Raw genomic sequence first — 19,696 nt, forward strand, 5'->3', positions numbered from 1 at the left:
AATCAGTCCTCCACATGCATACCATAATAGCTTAAACAAAACCACAAAAGGCAACATCAAACAAGAAGTTGTTTTCAAATCACAACATGCATAAGAGCACTCTCCCATTTCCCTAATAAAAAACCAAACCACAAAAGACAACATCAAAAAATAAGGCTTGCTCTCTAATAAAAAATCAGTTCTATTCATACTAGTCTCAAGAATTACATGCTATAAAGTCTATTGTTTACTTGGTAAATTATTTTATTTTGAAAAATAGACCAATCATAAACTAAGCAAAGTGATAGAAGTCAAAGATAAATTAATCCTTTATCATAAAAGAATGTAAAGAAGAAATAAGGAAAAAAGTTAGTTCATCTAATTCTCTTTAAAGACTTATTACAAACAGTTTCAGGGTTTAATCTAATATTTTGTATCCATTCATGATAAGCACCCAATTAATGAATAAACTACATTTATACAAAGGAAAAAGACTCACATCTGGAACAACAATATGAGCATCAGACTTCTCAATCAGTGGGGCATTAGATGAAAAGCTTCGATTTCCAGCGCTGGCAATGAACTGTGGCTGCTCAGAATTCGAACCTGTCACTGACATTTTCCCTTTTTCTCAAATTTACTTGCACTTACAAGGCTGGAACTGTCAGAAGGAAATGAAAAATAATCAAAACTCCATTTTTATGTGATAGAAATTACAACTCAAGAATTAATAAGAAAGAAAAAAAAACTTCAAAAATCATGACTTTTGAGTTAAAACGATAAGGACATATCAACATATAATAAATATATATGTATATATATATATATGTGATTTTCCTCTATTATGTGCTTAAAACCCAGATAACAAGAAAACTAAAATTAAATTTGGGCATTTTTTTTCATTCAAAGCAATGGCTTAATACCCAGATAAGAAAAGCTCATAAATTCCAAAAAAAGACTTTATCGTTCACTTTTTCTGTACAGAATGAAATTTCATTTACTTAGACTGTCAAGCAAGAACACAAAATCAAAAAGAAAAAATATATATAAAAGCCATCCATAAGAGTGCTAATGTAGAACTTAAAACAATGATTACCATGTCAAGACAAACTAATTGAATACTTTTCACACATCTAAATTCAAAAGGGAGATAAAGGCATTGGTAAGAAGATTAAATGCTTTAATTCAATGGACCATTCAAATACCAAACCACATTGGAACATTAAGAGGTTTAAGTTCTGGTTTAGAGTTTCAAAATCATGTCTTGTAACTCATCTTGCAAGGAATTAATATATCCAAATGATTAAACAATTGAACTTTTTGCAGGTGATTTCATTTCTAACATTTCTTTTAGGTGGTTTTCGAAGAGAAACATATGGAAATTAACTATGGACAATTTAAGTTTTTTCCTACTATCTAGAGACAGTGTAATAAGGAAGATATTAAAGGACATATCTTGAATCAGGTTGAAAGAGTGGTCAGTTTTGCCTTTTCTCTGAGATGCCAACACTAAAGCAAAGCTTTAATCATTAGGTGGGAAATCCTCATCCGAGGCATTCTCAAAAAGGGAACCCAAAGTTTTCCTCAAAATTCTGAAAGTTTTGTCATCCTGAATCCAAATAGGAATGCTAATTAGAACTGGTAGAAAGAGACCCAAACGGCTTGAGCTCAGAAAACCTGAAGTTTATGATTAGTAATTTAGTATATACCTGAGTTTTCCTTTTCAGAGACTCCTCCAATCGAGTAATTTTATCTCCGCAAGCTTTCTCATGTTCTGACATCATACTCTTTTCTTTCTTCCCTGATGTCATTTATTTACAACAAGACTACTGTAATTACATTTCTCTACAAAGGAATGAAAAGAGTAGTGCCCTGTAAACTTACTCATTTGTTCAAATCGCTTTAAAAGCCTTTCCTTCTCTTCTTCAAACTTGGAAATGGTATCTGACACTAGAAAATGAATCTATTTATCTTATTATTGTCACTAATCTTACCCATATATCATGTTGGTAAGTAAGAAAATAAAGAATAAGAACTAACTAATGTATTAGAACATGAGCTAGTGCAATTTCAGAAACAAAATTTAAAGAGTTTAATCCAAATCACATGTCCATTTTTTTGTCTCCGTAATCATTGAATGGAGAACATATCATGTTATGAATTGAAACACCAAATGTGGAATTTAATTTAAATTTAAATAAGAGAGAATACCTTTCAACGCTGCAAATAGATTTCTTTTTCCTTGCAAAATTGCTGACAAAGTGTTTGGAACTTGGAAGTTTCCTTTTTCAAACAATTCTCAAACTACAAATACAAAAAACACGTGATCAAGAGGTCAAAAAAATTGCAATACACTAACAACAAATAATGAAATCGAAATTTTCATACTCAGACCTCTTTTGAGCTCTTCGAAAATGCTTTAGAAAAACCTTGTCTGTGGACATAACAACTATCTGAATCAAACTAGAAAAACACATTTTGACTTCAATGTGGACATTATTTATAGATGATCATACCTATCTTTATCAAATTTGGACTTCAATTCATCAATCATAGACTTAATCTCAACAGCCACACTATCACCGCAATAAAAAACTAACTAGCAAATTAGAAACCAGACCAGAATTTCATTCATAATCACGAATTAATTATTCGATCATATAGTGTGTTAAAAGATCAGAATAACCTTGAAATGGTCTCTTCGTTCTTCTTCTGGCCATCCTTATGAGCTTTCTCTTTGATTTTTTGAAGCGCAAAAACGATGCCTTTGATATCGCTAAGTACAAACAATCAAGCACCATTAAGGGGAGGCGCGCCTGGGCTTGTGGAATCTAGGCCCTCGCTTGGCGCACACTCGGGGCTCTACAGCAGAACAGGTGCAGAATCGCACCTGGTGGTGGCCCGCGAATGGAAAATCGCACTGGGTCGAAGGCACGCAGAGGTGGGCTCGCACCTGGGGTCACTTGGTTCGGGGGTTGGGTTCACAGGTGCCTGAGATTTGGAGCTTGGCTCGGTGAAAAAGTGTTGTGAGGATGGTGGTTAGGTGGTCGGAGCTGAGGAAGATGGTGGTTACGGGAGTGGTGGCTAGGGCGAAGGGAAGAGAAAAAGACAAGAAGGAGAAGGAGAAAGAGATGATGGTGGTTACAGGAGTAGGTTTTTTTTTTTTTTTTTTATATTTTATTTCTATTACTTTAACACTTTTTTTCACATAGTATATATTATAATACATTTTCAAAAGACTTATAATTATGTGTTGTGGAAAGTAGTTTTTGGTGTAGTGCCTTAACCAACCCTCTGGAGCAGTGACGAATGTTGCAGCTACGGCTCAACCCATTACCCAGAATGACCAAGTGGGAAACAACAAGAGGATAGGGAATAGTGAGGGCGACCAGAACGGCACGAAGAAGAACAAGTCTATAGAGAAATTCAAGCCTGTTTGTGCCACCTACACCGACCTAACGGACACCCGGGAACATATCTTCCTAGCAAATTCTAATCGCCTCTCGTGGAAGAAGTCAAAGCCTTTAAGGCATTAGAGGGCGAAGACAGACCCCTCAAAGTTTTTCCGATTCCATAATGACATTGGTCATAACACCGATGACTGCTGACAACTGAAGGATGACATTAAGACTCTCATTCGGGCTAGACCATTAGCTCAATACGCCCAAAATCGGGTAGTCCCCAATCAATTGGATGGGAAGAATCCTCAACCAGCTCAAGAAGCCATGATAGGTCATCCTAGAGCTTAGATGAATCAGATCGGCTCTCCCCCGATAGTAGGAGGAGATATAACTACTTTTGTCGGGGGACCTCATTTGGTGGGCACGAGCAGCGGGGCCAAAAAGAGGTATATTAATGAGTTGAAAACTCATAATACTGTGGAGTTTGTCCCGAAGCAGCGGTTATCGAAACAACAATGGTTGGAAAAACAATCAATCATTTTCACCGAAAAGGATCCAAGCCACGTTCGATTCCCGCACAATGACCCGTTGGTGTTAACTGTGCAGCTCTCTAACCAAAGGGTACGAAGAATACTGGTGGATAATGGAAGTTCTGTAAATGTGGTTTTTAGGTCCACCTTACAAAAATATGGGATTGTTCGTAACCGATTTGAAGGCGACCTCAATGACTCTGTATGGGTTTTCGGGTGAAGGAACGACGGCCATAAGGACAATCAAAATGGTGGTAACATTGGGAGAAGAATCATGAACTGTCTCTAAAATACTTGAGTTTGTGGTAATCGATTGTCTGGCAGCATATAACATAATTTTGGGATGACCTCCATTGATGGCTTCTAAAGCCATCACTTCGATCTGACACATGGGAATGAAGTTCCCCTCAACCTTGGGAATATGCATAGTAAGAGGAGACCAGCTCACCGCCATAGACTGCTACATCATTGCTATGAAGGGAAAATCACAACCTGGGCAGCAAGCGATGGTCATAAGTGAAGGAAGTGAGGAGTCTCGGGTAATGGAAGTCACCCATGGGACGGAAGAACCTCGAGAAGAAGATGGTGAGGTCGCCCAACGGGATGACATTGATTCGTGGGTAGGTGACGACAGGGTTTCTAAGGAAGAAACTGGATGTTTTTGCCTAGTCGCACGAGGATATGGTGGGAATCAGTCTGAGTATAATAATGCATACTTTAAACTTGGACAAGAACATGCCTGCAATGTCCCAAAAATGGTGGCTTTTGAGGATAGTACAAGGATATTAGAAGAAGAAGTAGCTCGCCTGCTTAAATGCGAGTTTATCAGGGAAGTAAAATACCCAAACTGGGTTGCTAACATCGTGCTGGTCTCGAAGCCAAACGAGAAGTGGAGAACATGTATCGATTTCTCAGACCTCAACAAGGCTTGTCCCAAGGATTGTTTCCCACTACCAAGAATTGATCACTTGGTAGATGCCACGCCCGGTCACGAGCTCATGTCTTTCATGGACATGTATTATGGATATAATAAGATCACAATGAACCCTGTAGACCAAGAACATACGAGTTTCATGACCGAGCATAACATATATTTCTACAAAGTTATGCCATTTAGGCTGAAAAACACCGGAGCTACATACCAACGATTGGTCAATGAAATGTTCGTAACTAGATCAGGAGAAACATTGAGGTGTATGTCGATGATATGCTCGTCAAATCAAAGACTTCCAATAACCATGTATCCGACCTGGAAGAATTTTTTAGCATATTGAGAAAGTATGACATGAAGCTGAATCCCCAAAAGTGCACTTTAGGAGTCGTGTCGAGAAAGTTTTTGGGGTTTATAGTCAACATAAGGGGGATAGAGACGAATCCCAAAAAAATAAGTTTATTGTTAGAAATGCCTTCGCCCAAGTAGCATAAGGAAGGAGAACTTGTGCCTACCATTCTACAACTTGCTAAGGGGAAACAAGAAATTTGATTGGATCGAAGAATGCGAACAGGCATTTCACGACCTTAAAACACATCTAGTTGAACGCCCATATTATCAAAACTAATGTCCGGAGAATGTCTATTTCTATTTCTAGCTGTGACATAAAATGCAGTCAGTGCTGTGTTAGTTCAAGAAGAAAATTAGGCGCAGAATCCCGTATATTATGTAAGTAAGAGACTTCTCGAAGATGAATCACGGTACACATTGATAGAAAAGCTTGTGTTCTGTCTCATTTTGACTTCAAGGAAGCTTAGGCCACACTTCCAGTCCCATTCTATTCAAGTCTTAACCAAAAAACCATTGACGAAGGTTTTGCAAAAACCTAAAACATTGGGATGTCTATTAAAATGGGCCATCGAACTTAGCCAGTTCGAGATATTATACATGCCACAAACAACAATCAAGAGCCAAGCCCTTGTTGATTTTGTGGCTGAGTGCATAGGTTTTCAGGACGAGCTAATTAGGGAGCCGGAGCAGGAATTATGGAAAATCATCATTGATAGATCATCAAATGAAAATGGATCGGGAGCTGGGATAATCTTAATCAAATACATTGAATGTAGTTCCCGTGGTGCTCATGGAAATCCCAAGTATAATAGTAGAAATGGTTGAGGTCAGAGTTATTGACATAAAACCGACCAGGATGACTCCCATAGTGGAGTACCTCGCAACCGGAAGGCTACCTGATGATAGGAATGACATGAGAAAGTTGTTGTATCAAACTCCACAGTATGTCATGATTGAGGGAATCCTATATCGACGAGGGAATTCGTTGCCCCTCCTACTGTAACGACCCAAAATCACTAATAAGGCTTAAGGGCCTTAACATAAGCATGCTTATATGATTATGTGGATGTATGAAATGCATGTTTATGAGTATTAATAAGCATGTGGGGCATGTTTAGTTTATAAAGGCATATTTGTAATTTTGGCCGTTGACGGCATAAATGTGATTATTTCTGGTAAATTGATAAGACCACATTATTATGTGGATGTATTTGCAGCATATGGCTCGAGGCGATCCTAGTGAGCGGTTTAGCAAAATAGTCATGGCGGGGATTAATACCCGGCTTGGTGAAGCCTGGGGGTATTTCTAGGATTTTGGGAGATATATTGGAGATTTTTAAACTTTGGGGAAAATAATTGGTTATTATTTGGATGACGGGATTTAAGTGGTAAATAATAGGGACACTCGAGGAATTAGGGGGAATTGGGAGCAAATGACCAAAATACCTTAGATTGATTGAAAGGTTTAGTTTTTAGTTGGGAGGGTAAAAGAGTCTTTTGATTATTAAGGGGGATAACTGATACTTAGTTTTCCTTAGATGATAGTAGAAGGTGTTAGAAACTGAAGGAAAGAAAAAAAGGGAAGCAGAGCACTCAACTTACCTCTCTCTCTCTCTCTCCCACACGATTTACTCTCTCTCTCACCCTTTCTTGTGGATTTTGAGGCTGAGAACTCAGAGAAAGTTTAGGCTAAGTCTTGGGACTTTGATCCTTAGAGTGGCTAAGGAGTTCAACTGGAATTAGTTTCCAAATTAAGGTAAGGTTTAAGGTTTGTTTGAGATTTCTGAGTTTTGTTGAGGTTGATCTTTGAATTTGGGTTCTAGATGGGAATTTAAGGACCTAAGCTTGGGGATTGGAGGAACTAAAGTTTGGAAGGTGATAACTCTAGGAATTAGAGTTATTTTTATGCTTTTAAACTTATAATTTTATCAAGAAAGAGTGGTTTAGGGTGTTTTGTAATGTCTTTATTTTCGTTTTGTCAAATATTAAATATAATAAGATAATATTAAATATTAGTATATTGATGGAAAAATACACCCTAAATTGTTAAATTTTTCCTTGGCAGGTGGTTGGTAGAATTTTGGTCATTTGGAAAGAAATTGAAGCTTTAAATTGTCTCAGCAGGAGGGAATGCTGCAGCAATGCAGCAGCATTACGTTTTGCCAACCAATCTACTTAGATGGCCCACGTGGAAGCTACCATTTAATTCTCCAGCTCACTTTGGGGATTATTTAAATTGGGTTGCATGATAAATAGATAAATGATGATGGGGCTTCATTTTGCCTTGGACCCATTTATGGTAAAGAGGACCAAAAGAAAAATGAATTAAAAAGAAAAAGAGGCCCACGTGACCCAAGAAGGAGGAAGTGAACTACGGAAAATAGTTGTCTTCTTTTCCAATTTGGAGGATATACGACCAAGGGAGTAAAAGAAAGGGGCAGTCGCCTGGTTCAAGAAGAAAATACCTATTTTGGCAGCCATTAAAAGAAGAAAGAAGGAAAGAGAGAGAGGATTCTAAGGAAGAAGACAAAAAGAGAAGGGCTATTTGGGGGACACTCCATAATATTCTTGGCTTGCTTTTTTTCCCCTTCTCTATTAGAACTTACTTCTTTCTTGCATTTTATTTTGATTTATGGATGATTAAAAGTTGGCTTATTTTGTGTTTAAAGCTATGAACTAATTCTCTTAAAGTTAGGATAATTAAGAAACTTTGTTATGCAATTGTGGAACTTTGTTATTGATGCTTTATGCTAAATGAGGTTTATTCATTCAAGTAATTTTCATGCTTAATATTTACTATTGCTCGATCACCTTTAGTAAATGATTGAAATAGTTAAGATTGCTGAAAAGGATTATAATTATTGGACAAAAGACTTGAATGGTACAAGATTAATTTCTTTGATTTTAATTTTGTGAGGGTATAGACATATATCTTTGCCTTGCATAATCTAATAGAATTGGTGCTTGATATGAAATTCTTGAAATTAAATTGGCTTAGACATAAGTAATTTAAGTAGAGAGTTAAACCCATTTGATTTCGACAGAAACTTATGGACTTGATTAAAACTCTTGATTAGTAAACTGTCATTGTGCCACAACATTTTCATAGCATTGTTTCCAGTATTTGCATAATAGGGGGAATTAATTATCCTAGCTTACCATTTCATTATCAACAGATTTTCATATTGCATCCCATTAATTTAGATTTAAATTCAGCTATTAGTTATTTTTTTTAATTGCATATAAAAAATCAACTTCCAATTTAATTTGAGTTTGGTTCTTTTATTTTTAATCATTTTGCTAGACTTTAATTTCACAATTTTAAGCTTAAAAACAATCCTTGTGGATACGATATTGGGTTCTTATTACCTTATTACTTGTTGACAGTGTACACTTGCACTTAGTATCTATTTTGCACAACAATTTTTTGGCGCCGTTGCCAGGGATTGTTTAAAGTCATTTATTGTGAAATTAAGTATATCGCAATTTGGTTTAAATTGTTTTTGTACTAACTTGGGTGATTCTCGTGCTATTTCAGGTTTACACAGTGTATGAGCGAGAATCAAGACCCTGAACTACTTCCCATTGATCTAGAAATTGAGCATACCTTTAGAAGAAGGCGAAAGATACAAAAATAAAAAAGGGAAGTAGTAGTGATGGATGCTGAGCAAGGGGCTCAACAAGGAGCCACTTAAAGGGCAACAAATCTACCAAGAGTTGCTCAAGGGGCAGAAAACTAGCAGGAGTCACTCATGATCAACCAGTAAATCTAGTAGGAGCTGCTCAAGATCGAGTAGCTCAAGGGGGAGTAGCTGCCAACAATGGGCAAAATGCAGTTATCGTGGCTGATGACAGAGATCATGCTATCAGGCAATATGCTCTCCCCCTCTTCAATGAACTCAATTCGGGCATCGTTAGAATGAAAATTCAGGCAGCACAGTTTGAATTGAAGTCAGTCATGTTCCAAATGCTTCAAACTATGGGTCAGTTCAATGGAATGCCAACAGAGGATCCTCACCTTCATCTTTGATTGTTCATTGAAGTGATTGATTTATTCAAGCTGCCCGAAGTGACAGAGGATATACTGAGACTAAAGTTGTTCCCATACTCCTTGAGAGACAGAGCTAAAGCTTGGTTGAACTCTTTGCCATCTGATTCTGTGACTACTTGGCAAGAGTTGGCTGAGCGGTTTTGATGAAGTATTTCCCTCCCACTAAGAATGCCAAGCTCCGCAATGAGATTACTTCATTTCTGCAACTTGATGAAGAATCTTTATATGAGGCATGGGAGCAATTTAAGGAGTTGTTGCGCAAATGCCCTCATCATGGCATTCCTCATTGCATCCAGATGGAGACATTTTATAATGGTCTAAATGCCCACACTAGAATGGTTGTTGATGCTTCAGCGAACCGGGCTCTTCATGCTAAGTCCTATAATGAGGCATATGAAATACTTGAGAGGATATCCAACAACAACTATGAGTGGCCCACTTCTAGATTGTCTACAGTTAGAAAGGTGACTGGTATTCATGATGTAGATGCCATCATTTCTTTGGCAGCCCAAGTATCCTCTCTTTCTAATATGCTCAAGACAATGAATATGGGGATGAATCAATCAATGGGGCAGCCAATGGGGCCCATGGAGAACATTTCTTGTGTGTATTATGGTGAGGGCCATACTTTTGACAACTGTTCTTCCAATCCAGCAGCTGTGTGTTACATGGGGAATCAAAATAAGAATGACCCTTATTCTAATTCCTACAATCCATCATGGAGGCAACATCCCAACTTTCGTGGAGTAATCAAGGGGCTGGCCCTAGCAATTATTCTATACCTGCAAGACCAAATTTCCCATCGGGTTGTCCCCTACAAGCACCACAACAAAGGCCACAACAACAAGCAATGCAATATAGCTCTCTTGAGAACATGTTGAAGGAGTATATAGTGAAGAACGAAGCCATGATCCAAAGCCAAGCTGCATCATTGAGAAACTTAGAAAACCAAGTTGGGCATCTAGCTAATGAGCTTAGAAATAGACCCCATGGTACGTTACCAAGTGACACCGAGAATCCAAGAAATGGGAGCAAAGAACATTGTAAAGCCATCACTTTGAGAAGTGGGAAGGAGTTGGAGAATTCCAAGGAAAATTTTGGGCATGAGGGTGAGCCCTCTTCAATCCAAATAAATGAGGAAATTCAGAAAGAGACTGAAATTCCTAGTGTAGAAAAATCTGCCTCTGCCCAGAATGCTGCAGGAATGCCACATCATCAGCTCCCAAATAGCTCAAGTACAAGGCAGCCGCCTCAATTTCCCCAACATTTCAAAAGCAAAAGTGGGACTCTCAATTTATAAAGTTCCTAGAAATTTTGAGGCAGCTACATATTAACATTCCCCTTGTCAAAGCCCTAGAGCAAATGCCTAACTATGTGAAGTTCATGAATGACATAAGAAGAGAAGATTGGGGTAATTTGAGACAGTGACTCTTACCAAGGAGTGTAGCTCATTATTGCAAAACAAGCTACCATCAAAGAAGAAAGATCCTGGGAGTTTCACCATTCCATGCACCATTGGTAATTCTTATTATGGCATGGCTTTATGCGATTTGGGTGCAAGCATTAACTTGATGCCAATGTCTATTTTCAAGCAATTGAGGATTGGAGAAGTTAGGCCTACTACAGTTACTCTTCAACTAGCAGACAGATCTCTTTCTCATCTGAATGGGAAGATTGAAGATGTATTGGTAAGGGTAGACAATTTCATATTCCCTGCTGATTTTATTGTGTTAGACTATGAGGCAGACATAGAGGTTCCCATTATCTTGGGGAGGCCATTTCTTGCGACAGGAAGAACTTTAATAGATGTGCAGAAGGGGGAGCTGACTATGAGGGTCCAAGATGAAAAGGTGACTTTTAATGTTTTTAAAGCTATGAGATCTCCTTATGAGGTTGAGGAATGCTCAGTGGTTTCAGTGGTGGATTCTTTGGCATCAAGGGAGTTTGAGACTAGTAATGTTGGCGATCCATTAGAGAGATTATTGTTGTTTGATTCACACAATGAGGAAGATGAGGAGGAGTACTTAGCTTGGTTGGAGGCTAATTCTCAAGGCTTAAGAACAAGAAACCGATTTGATTCATTGGTGTTGTCGTCTAGGGAGTTCATAGCTCCTAAACCTTCCATTGAAGAGCCACCTGAGTTGGAGTTGAAAGTTTTGCCATCGCATTTGCGATATGCCTACTTGGGTCCATCATCCAATTTACCTGTTATTATTTCAGCGGAGTTGAGCCATGATCAAGAAGAAAAGTTGATCGAAGTATTGAGAAAGTTCAAAAAGGCCATTGGGTTGACTATTGCAGATATTTGAGGTATTAGTCCTTCTTTGTGCATGCGTAAGATCTTGCTTGAAGACAGTGAAAAAAGTTCTGTTGAGGGGCAAAGAAGACTACATCCTATCATGAAGGAAGTAGTGAAGAAAGAAATCATTAAGTGGTTGGATGCTGGCATTATTTATCCTATCTCTGACAGTTCATGGGTGAGTCCTGTACAGTGTGTACCTAAGAAGGGTGGGATCACAGTGGTGAAGAATGAAGACAATGAGTTGATTCCTACTAGAACTGTTACTGGATGGAGGATTTTCATGGACTACAAGAAGTTAAACAAGGCCACTAGGAAGGATCATTTCCCTCTTCCTTTCATTGATCAGATGCTAGACAGACTTACTGGGAGAGAGTACTATTGCTTCCTTGATGGGTACTCTGGTTACAATCAGATAGCAGTGGCCCCAAAAGATCTGCACAGGACTACATTCACTTGCCCCTATAGTACCTTCGTATTTAGAAGATTGCCCGTCGGTTTATGCAATGCTCCTGCTATGTTTCAGCGATATATGATGGCTATCTTTACTGATATGGTTGATTAGTTTCTAGAGGTGTTCATGTATGATTTTTTAGCCTTCGATGATTCTTATGATGATTGTCTGAGTAACTTGTCTAAGGTGTTGAAGAGATGTGAAGAGACAAACCTAGTCCTTAACTGGGAAAAGTGTCACTTTATGGTTAAGGAAGGTATTGTTTTGGGGAATAAGGTATCAAGCAAGGGATTGAAGTTGATAAGGCGAAAATTGAAGTTATTGAGAAATTACCACCTCCTAATTCAGTGAAGAACATTAGGAGCTTTCTTGGGCATGCCGGTTTCTACAGAAGGTTCATCAAGGACTTCTCTAAGATCTCCAAACCACTTTGCAATCTTTTAGAGAAAGATACACCTTTCCATTTCGATGGAGCATGTTTGAAGGCTTTTCAAGAGTTGAAAGAGAGATTAATTTCAGCCCCTATCATTGTTGCACCGGACTGGAGTTTGCCCTTTGAATTGATGTGTAATGCTAGCGATTATGCCGTTGGGGCTGTGATGGGGAAGCGAAGGAACAAGGTATTTCACTCTATTTATTATGCCAGTCGAACCTTGATAGGAGCTCAACTGAATTACAATGTAACTGAGAAGGAGCTCCTAGCCATTGTCTTTGCTTTTGACAAGTTTCGCTCATATCTTGTGGGAACTAAAGTGATTGTCTACACCGATCACTCAGCCATAAAGTATTTGATTGCCAAGAAGGATGCAAAGCCAAGATTGATTCAGTGGGTGCTTTTGCTCCAAGAGTTTGATGTTGAGATTCAAGATAAAAAAGGGGTAGAAAATCAAGTGGCTGACCATTTATCAAGAATGGAGCGTGAAGAAGATTCCAACTCTCTTGTCCCCATCAAAGAAACATTCCCTGATGAACAAGTGTTTGGGGCCAACCCTTCTCATGAGCTCCCTTGGTTTGCTGATTTTGCTAATTATTTGGCTAGTGGGTTGATGCCACCAGAGATGACTAGCAAACAAAGGAAGAAATTCCTGCATGATGTGAAGTCTTATTTTTTGGAGGAGCCCTTTCTATATAAGCAATGTGCGGATTAGATGATTAGAAGATGTGTAGCAGAACATGAAATTGAGGGTATTCTTTTCCATTGTCATTCATCTCCATGTGGTGTTCATTTTGGGGGAGTGCGCACTGCTGCCAAGGTTCTCCAATCAGGTTTCTTTTGGCCTTCTTTGTTTAAAGACTCTTATGCTTATGTGGTAAGATGCGAACGTTGTCAAAGGGTAGGAAACATCTCAAGGATAAACGAGATGCCTCTTACTTGTATCCTTGAGGTTGAGTTGTTTGACCCGTGGGGCATTGATTTCATGGGCCCTTCCCACCTTCATATGGAAATTTGTATATCTTGGTGGCTGTTGATTATGTCTCTAAGTGGGTTGAAGCCGCTGCCTATCACACTAATGATTCCAAGGTGGTCATGAAGTTCGTACACAAGCATATTTTCACTAGATTTGGCACTCGAAGGGCTATCATAAGTGATGAGGGAGCCCATTTTGTGAACAAGGTGTTGGCTAGTTTATTGGCTAAGTATAGTGTGAAGCATAAGGTGGCTACGTCATACCATCCTCAAACCAATGGCCTAGTGGAATTGTCTAATAGAGAAATAAAGGGTGTTTGAAAAGGTGGTGAATCCGAATCACAAGGATTGGTGTAAGAGGTTGGATGATGCTTTAAGGGCCTATCAAACGACATTTAAAACTCCATTGGGGATGTCTCCTTATCGCCTAGTGTTTGGAAAAGCATGTCACTTGCCAGTAGAACTTGAACATATAGTTTATTGGGCACTCCAACAACTCAATCTAGACTTGCAACTTGCGGGGGAGAAAAGAATGTGACAACTTGATGAGTTGGAAGAAATGTGGTTGTTTTCATATGAGAATGCAAAAATTTATAAGGAAAACACCAAGAGGTGGCATGACAAGCATATCCAACCCCATTCATTTAAGGAAGGGCAGTAAGTTTTATTGTTCAATTTTAGACTCAAGTTGTTTCCTGGGAAGCTCAAGTCTAGGTGGTCTGGGTTGTTCACTATTACTAAGGTGTATCCTCATGGGGCTGTGGAATTGAGAGGAAATGAAGGAGGTGAATTCAAGGTCAATTGGCAGAGGTTGAAACACTATTGGGGTGGTGAGGTTGAGCGTAACAAGACCTCACTCACCTTAGTTGACCCTTGAAAAATCATGTTCTTGAGCTATTGTGCTTAAAGCTATATTTGGAAAGCAGCAAACAAATTATATATATAAATATAGTATTCTGTTTTTGTTCTTGTTTTTTCACCTTTTCCCTTCATGGTCTATGTTGTGGATTTGAATAAATTCATGTTCTGGGGTGGCTGTGAGGATTCAGGTAGTTCTATGGGTCAATTGCAGTGTATTTGGACATGTTTCAGGTCGGGACTTGGTGATATTTATGGCTTATTTGCGAATCATTTGATTTTGGAAGGTCTGGAAGTCATGCTGCAGCATTACTGCAGCATTGGAGACAGGAGGAATTCTGGGAAATTTTAAGCTCTGAGACTTTTTAAGAAAATCTAGGAAAATTTAGAAATTACTTCCCTAATAAAAAATTATTTCTTTTACATATCCCTAGTTTCACCATCAGTTCCAGCCACAACCCGAAACCCACCTCTCAGCCGCACCTCATGGCCGAAGCCTGTAACGCCCTAGCTACCCCAGAACAGTTACGGTGAACGGTGGATCGGAAATTTGACTCACTACCTGAGTCCTTTGGTCAAAAACGTGCTCTAAGTGTAATTAACAGGTTAAGGTATAAAAACCAATAAAAAGGAAATGGAGATTTTCATTACAAACTGCTCTGCAGAGCTAAACAAAACATTTACAAGTGGTTCTCAGTTCAAAATGGTCATTACAGTTTAAAATTTACAATCTCGCCGACCTAAGCGGCAAAAATAGGGTAAACCCCCTAGTTCCTCTGAGAACTCCTTGGCTGTGGTGGTCAAGCGGCCGCATATGTACACAACACCACATCAGCTCTCCACTCAAGGCTAGGTGAGCTTTTCTTTCTCTTTACCTGCACCACATAGCACCCATGAGCCAAGACCCAGCAAGAAAACATAACACTTTTCAATAACATTATCAAATGATTATCATTATAATCACACCGAGCATAAAGCTTTCAAACAAATAGGTGAGCACCACATGATTTAAGAGGGAGAGTGGCTGCTAGGTAAGCCACTAGCCTCCAAGTGCTTATTTCATTCATCGACCCTCGGGGTCGGTCTGGCATTAATGCTCTTTGAGCCATTCAATGCTAATGGTCGATTAGATCTAATCTCCGTTGGCTTGCGTGAACCACGCTAAGACCGTTCTGACTAATAAGTCAGCGCTAAGTGACCAGTGTCCAGTATCACTGCCGAACTTGACTAATAAGTCACAGCTTCACAGCCAATACTAACACCTTTGCCAATTCTGACTGATGAGTCAGTGCAACGTGACCAGTGCCCAGTACCACTGCCGAACCTGACTAATGAGTCACAGCTTCACAGTTGATACTAGCACCTTTGCCAAACCTGACTAATAAGTCAGTACCATGCACAAGTGAGCAACTTATGCTAAGCATTCTATTTTCAATCCATGTCCATATTACACAACCAACATGCCTCACAAATATCCATGCGTGTCACACTTGGGGTGCAGTTTTCTTACCTCTGGTTCGAGCTAGAATGAATAAAAGAACGACCCTGAGAACGATCAACCTTTTGGTCCTTTAGCGGTTACCTGGTCATAACCAATTATGGGGTTCCATCAATAAAATGAACAATAAAAGGTTCCCAAACCAAAACCTAACCTACGGGACATCAAACACCACTCAACCGGGTTGTAGGTTCAACCCCGAGGCCTTAGGTTTGAATCCCCATGCTAAAAAAGCTTTTCTGGCCAAATTTCCCCTGATGGGCCGCGGCTCACCCTCCTGACAGAGGCGTTTCCACCTCTGAATCCATCTCAGGCCGCGACACACCCTAGACAGGCCGCGGCTCATTATGCTAAATTACCCAGAATTCAGCAACGCATCTGCAAACTCCCCTGCGTTTTCCCTCTCAAACCAGCCCTTCAAACCAACTCAAAACCTCTTCCAAACACCCATTTAAACCTCCAAACATCACCCATAACTCTCCCCCATCATAACCCAAGTAAAACACCACAAAAACTCCTCTTGATTCCAACTATCCACACCAAAATCTAGAGCTGAAATCTTAAAACGAAAACAGAGATAAACCAGAAACTCAATGGATAAACTCACCTCAAACCTGGAATTAAATCCTCCCCAACAGCTGAACCAAGCCTAAAACCTCAGCCCCTTGATCTCCTAGCTTGATTCCACCCTTTGAGCTCAAAACTCCAAAGAAGGAAAGAGAGAAATGGATACACGGGAAGGAGAAAGTTCACACTCTGTTTTTGCTCTGTTTTGTACGGTTTCTACAGCCATCTAAAACCATATATATCCAAATCCCAAATGACCAATATACCCCTACGTCTTTTAAAGCTTCTAAAACCAACTCAAGGGTAATTTTAGCACTTTACACCTACACCGTTAATGATAATTAACGCTTCCCAATTCCCGCTAATCTCAATATCCTCAAACACCAATATTTCACATCCCATTACCCTTTAATGCCCGGTAACACTCTAATCATTGAAACACCCCGAGACTCACCCCGAGCCCCGAGCTTAAGCCTGTTATGACCAAACCGATAATTAACGTTCCTTGATCGTCTCATGCCAAATGGCTCGAACAAACCCACATCATAATGTGGTCCCAGAATATATCACCAACATGCGTACAAATAATCAATTTACCCTCAACGGGCCAAATTACCATCACACCCCTGTAATAAGAAATATGGACTCACATGCATGCATTTCACATCATATCATAATATAATCAACATATACATGCATTTTATAAATTAATAACATAATTAAGCAAGTATGGCCCTCCCGGCCTACTATTCACGCCGTTAAACACATCGGAGAATTCGGGGCATTACAACTATCCCCTCCTTACTGAAATTTCGTCCTCGAAATTACTTGAACAGCTCGGGATACTGACTCTGCATATCTGACTCCAGCTCCTAGGTCGCCTCCTCGACCTTGCTATTCCTCCACAATACCTTAACTAAAGGTATTGTCTTATTCCTGAGGACCTTGTCCTTTCTATCAAGTATCTGAACTGGCTGCTCCTCAAAGGAGAGATCTGGCTCAAGCTCCAGATCTTCATAACTCAGAATATGGCCCACATCAGATACATACCTCCGAAGAGCTGATACATGAAATACATTATGCACGGCAGACAACGCCGGAGGCAAAGCCAATCTGTAAGCCACCTGACCAATCCTCTCCAGGATCTCAAATGGACCTACAAATCTAGGACTCAGCTTGCCTTTCTTCCCAAACCTTCTCACCCCTTTCCATGGCGAGACTCTGAGGAAAACATAGTCTCCTACCTGGAACTCCACGTTCTTGCGCTTGGGATCTGCACTTCCTACCATATAGCATCTCATAAGGTGCTACTCTAATGGTAGATTGGTAACTATTGTTGTAGGAGAATTCTATCAAAGGCAGATACTTACTCCAAGACCCACCGAAATCTAGTACACATGCTCTCAGCATGTCCTCCAAAATCTGGATCGTCCTCTCAGATTGCCCATCTGTCTGAGGATGATAAGCTATACTGAACTTCAATTTTGTCCCCATGGCTTTCTGCAAACTCCCCCAGAACTTGGAAGTAAAAGTGGGGTCCCGATCTGACACGATCGACCTAGGTGCACCATGGAGCTGCACGATCTCTCTCACTTAGAGATCTGCATACTGATCAACTGTATATGTAGTCCTCACTGGCAGAAAGTGAGCTGACTTGGTGTAGCGATCCACTATCACCCAGACAGAATCGTGCTGACCAGTAGTCCTGGGTAAGCCCACCACAAAATCCATTGTGATGTCTTCCCACTTCCACTCTAGAATATCCAGAGGCTGCAGTGACCCTGCTGGCCTCTGATGCTCAGCCTTGACCTGCTGACATGTCAAGCACTTAGCCACATACTCTACTACATCTCTCTTCATCCCCGACCACCAATATAATGATCTCACATCCTGGTACATCTTCGTGGTGTCTGGATGCAAAGAGTAAGGTGTAGTATGAGATTCATCCAGAACCTCTCGCCTCAATGCAGTGTCTAACGGAACACATATTCGCCCCTTGTATCTCAACAAGCCTACCTCAGACACTATATAATCTCTGGATGCTCCAGCCAAAACATCCTCTCTAATCTTGATCAGCTGTGGATCACACAACTGACCCTCTTTGATCCTTTCTAACAGTGTAGACTGTAGCATAATGTTAGCCAACTGGCCCACCAGCAACTCTATACCAGCTCTGGTCATATCATCTACTAACTCTCTGGCTATCAGCCTCATACCATGAATCTGCCCCGGACCCTTCCGGCTCAAAGCATCAGCTACCACTTTGGCTTTACCTGGGTGATACAAAATCTCACAATCATAGTCTTTCACTAACTCCAGCCAACGCCTTTGCCTCATGTTTAGGTCCTTCTGGGTGAAGAAGTACTTCAGGCTCTTGTGGTCTGTATAAATCTCACACTTCTCTCCATAGAGATAGTGCCTCCATATCTTTAAAGCAAAAACCACCGCTGCCAACTCTAAGTCATGAGTAGGATACCTCTTCTCATACTCCTTCAACTGACGAGAAGCATAAGCTATAACCTTCTCTGATTGCATCAAGACACAGCCCAAACCCTGATGAGAAGCATCGCAGTAAATCACAAACTTCTCCTGGTCTGTCGGAAGACTCAGAATCTGAGCTGTAATCAATCTCTGCTTCAGTTCCTGGAAGCTGTTCTCACATCTATCTGACCACACAAACTTCTGGCTCTTGCGTGTCAGCTCAGTCAAAGCACTAGCAATCTTCGAGAACCCTTCCACGAACCACCTGTAATAACCTGCCAACCCAAGGAAACTTCTAACCTCAGAAGCATTCTTTGGCCTTGGCCAATCTCTGACCGCTTCAATCTTTGCTGGATCCACCTTAATCCCCTCCTTACTGACAATGTGTCCAAGAAAGGATACCTGAGACAACCAGAATTCACACTTCTTGAACTTTGCAAACAGTCTGTGCTCTCTCAGTCTCTGTAGAACCAACCTCAGATGTTGCTCATGCTCTAACTCAGTCTGAGAATACACCAGAATATCATCGATGAAGACGATCACAAACTGGTCTAAGTAATCCTTGAACACTCTATTCATCATATCCATGAAAGCAGCAGGGGCATTAGTCAATCCAAATGACATAACTAGAAACTCATAATGCCCATACCTGGTATGAAAGGCAGTCTTCGGTATATCTCCCTCCTTGACTCTCAACTGATGATAACCAGAACGAAGGTCAATCTTAGAGAATACCTTCATACCTTGCAGCTGATCGAACAGATCATCTATCCTTGGCAAAGGATACTTATTCTTAATTGTCAACTTATTCAGTTCCTTGTAATCTATACACATTCTCAGAGAACCATCTTTCTTCTTTACAAACAGAACTGGTGCACCCCAGGGTGA

General features: G+C 40.1%; 2 protein-coding genes and 1 non-coding gene across 3 annotated transcripts; 1 reads left to right on the plus strand and 2 right to left on the minus strand.

The window, feature by feature from the left end:
- Positions 1-1,501: 1,501 nt before the first annotated feature.
- Positions 1,502-4,364, minus strand: LOC133791728 (uncharacterized). The gene is made up of 8 exons (XM_062229646.1): positions 4,063-4,364; positions 2,666-2,755; positions 2,496-2,555; positions 2,374-2,413; positions 2,199-2,283; positions 1,864-1,929; positions 1,689-1,780; positions 1,502-1,588 (listed from the first exon to the last, which is right to left on the minus strand). The coding sequence occupies exons 1-8, from the start codon at positions 4,362-4,364 to the stop codon at positions 1,502-1,504; spliced, it is 822 nt and encodes a 273-aa protein (XP_062085630.1).
- A 5,052-nt stretch (positions 4,365-9,416) lies between these two features.
- Positions 9,417-9,523, minus strand: LOC133792952 (small nucleolar RNA R71). Its single transcript, XR_009874412.1, has one exon. It is a non-coding gene; the product is annotated as a small nucleolar RNA R71 (small nucleolar RNA).
- Positions 9,524-10,778: 1,255 nt separating this feature from the next.
- Positions 10,779-11,552, plus strand: LOC133791729 (uncharacterized). The gene has a single exon (XM_062229647.1). The coding sequence runs from the start codon at positions 10,779-10,781 to the stop codon at positions 11,550-11,552; it is 774 nt and encodes a 257-aa protein (XP_062085631.1).
- The last annotated feature ends 8,144 nt before the right edge of the window (positions 11,553-19,696 follow it).

The sequence above is a fragment of the Humulus lupulus genome, chromosome 7 (assembly GCF_963169125.1).
Source record: "Humulus lupulus chromosome 7, drHumLupu1.1, whole genome shotgun sequence".
Lineage (NCBI taxonomy): Eukaryota > Viridiplantae > Streptophyta > Magnoliopsida > Rosales > Cannabaceae > Humulus > Humulus lupulus.

Coding starts and splice junctions, on each gene's coding strand:
- LOC133791728 (XM_062229646.1), bottom strand. CDS start 4,364: ATGGCGGTGAGCTGGTCTCCTCTTACTATGCATATTCCCAAGGTTGAG. Junction 2,414..2,495: donor TCCAAATTTGATAAAGATAG/GTATGATCATCT, acceptor TTATGTCCACAG/ACAAGGTTTTTCTAAAGCAT. Junction 1,930..2,198: donor AAAAGAAATCTATTTGCAGC/GTTGAAAGGTAT, acceptor TTCATTTTCTAG/TGTCAGATACCATTTCCAAG.
- LOC133791729 (XM_062229647.1), top strand. CDS start 10,779: ATGGCTTTATGCGATTTGGGTGCAAGCATTAACTTGATGCCAATGTCT.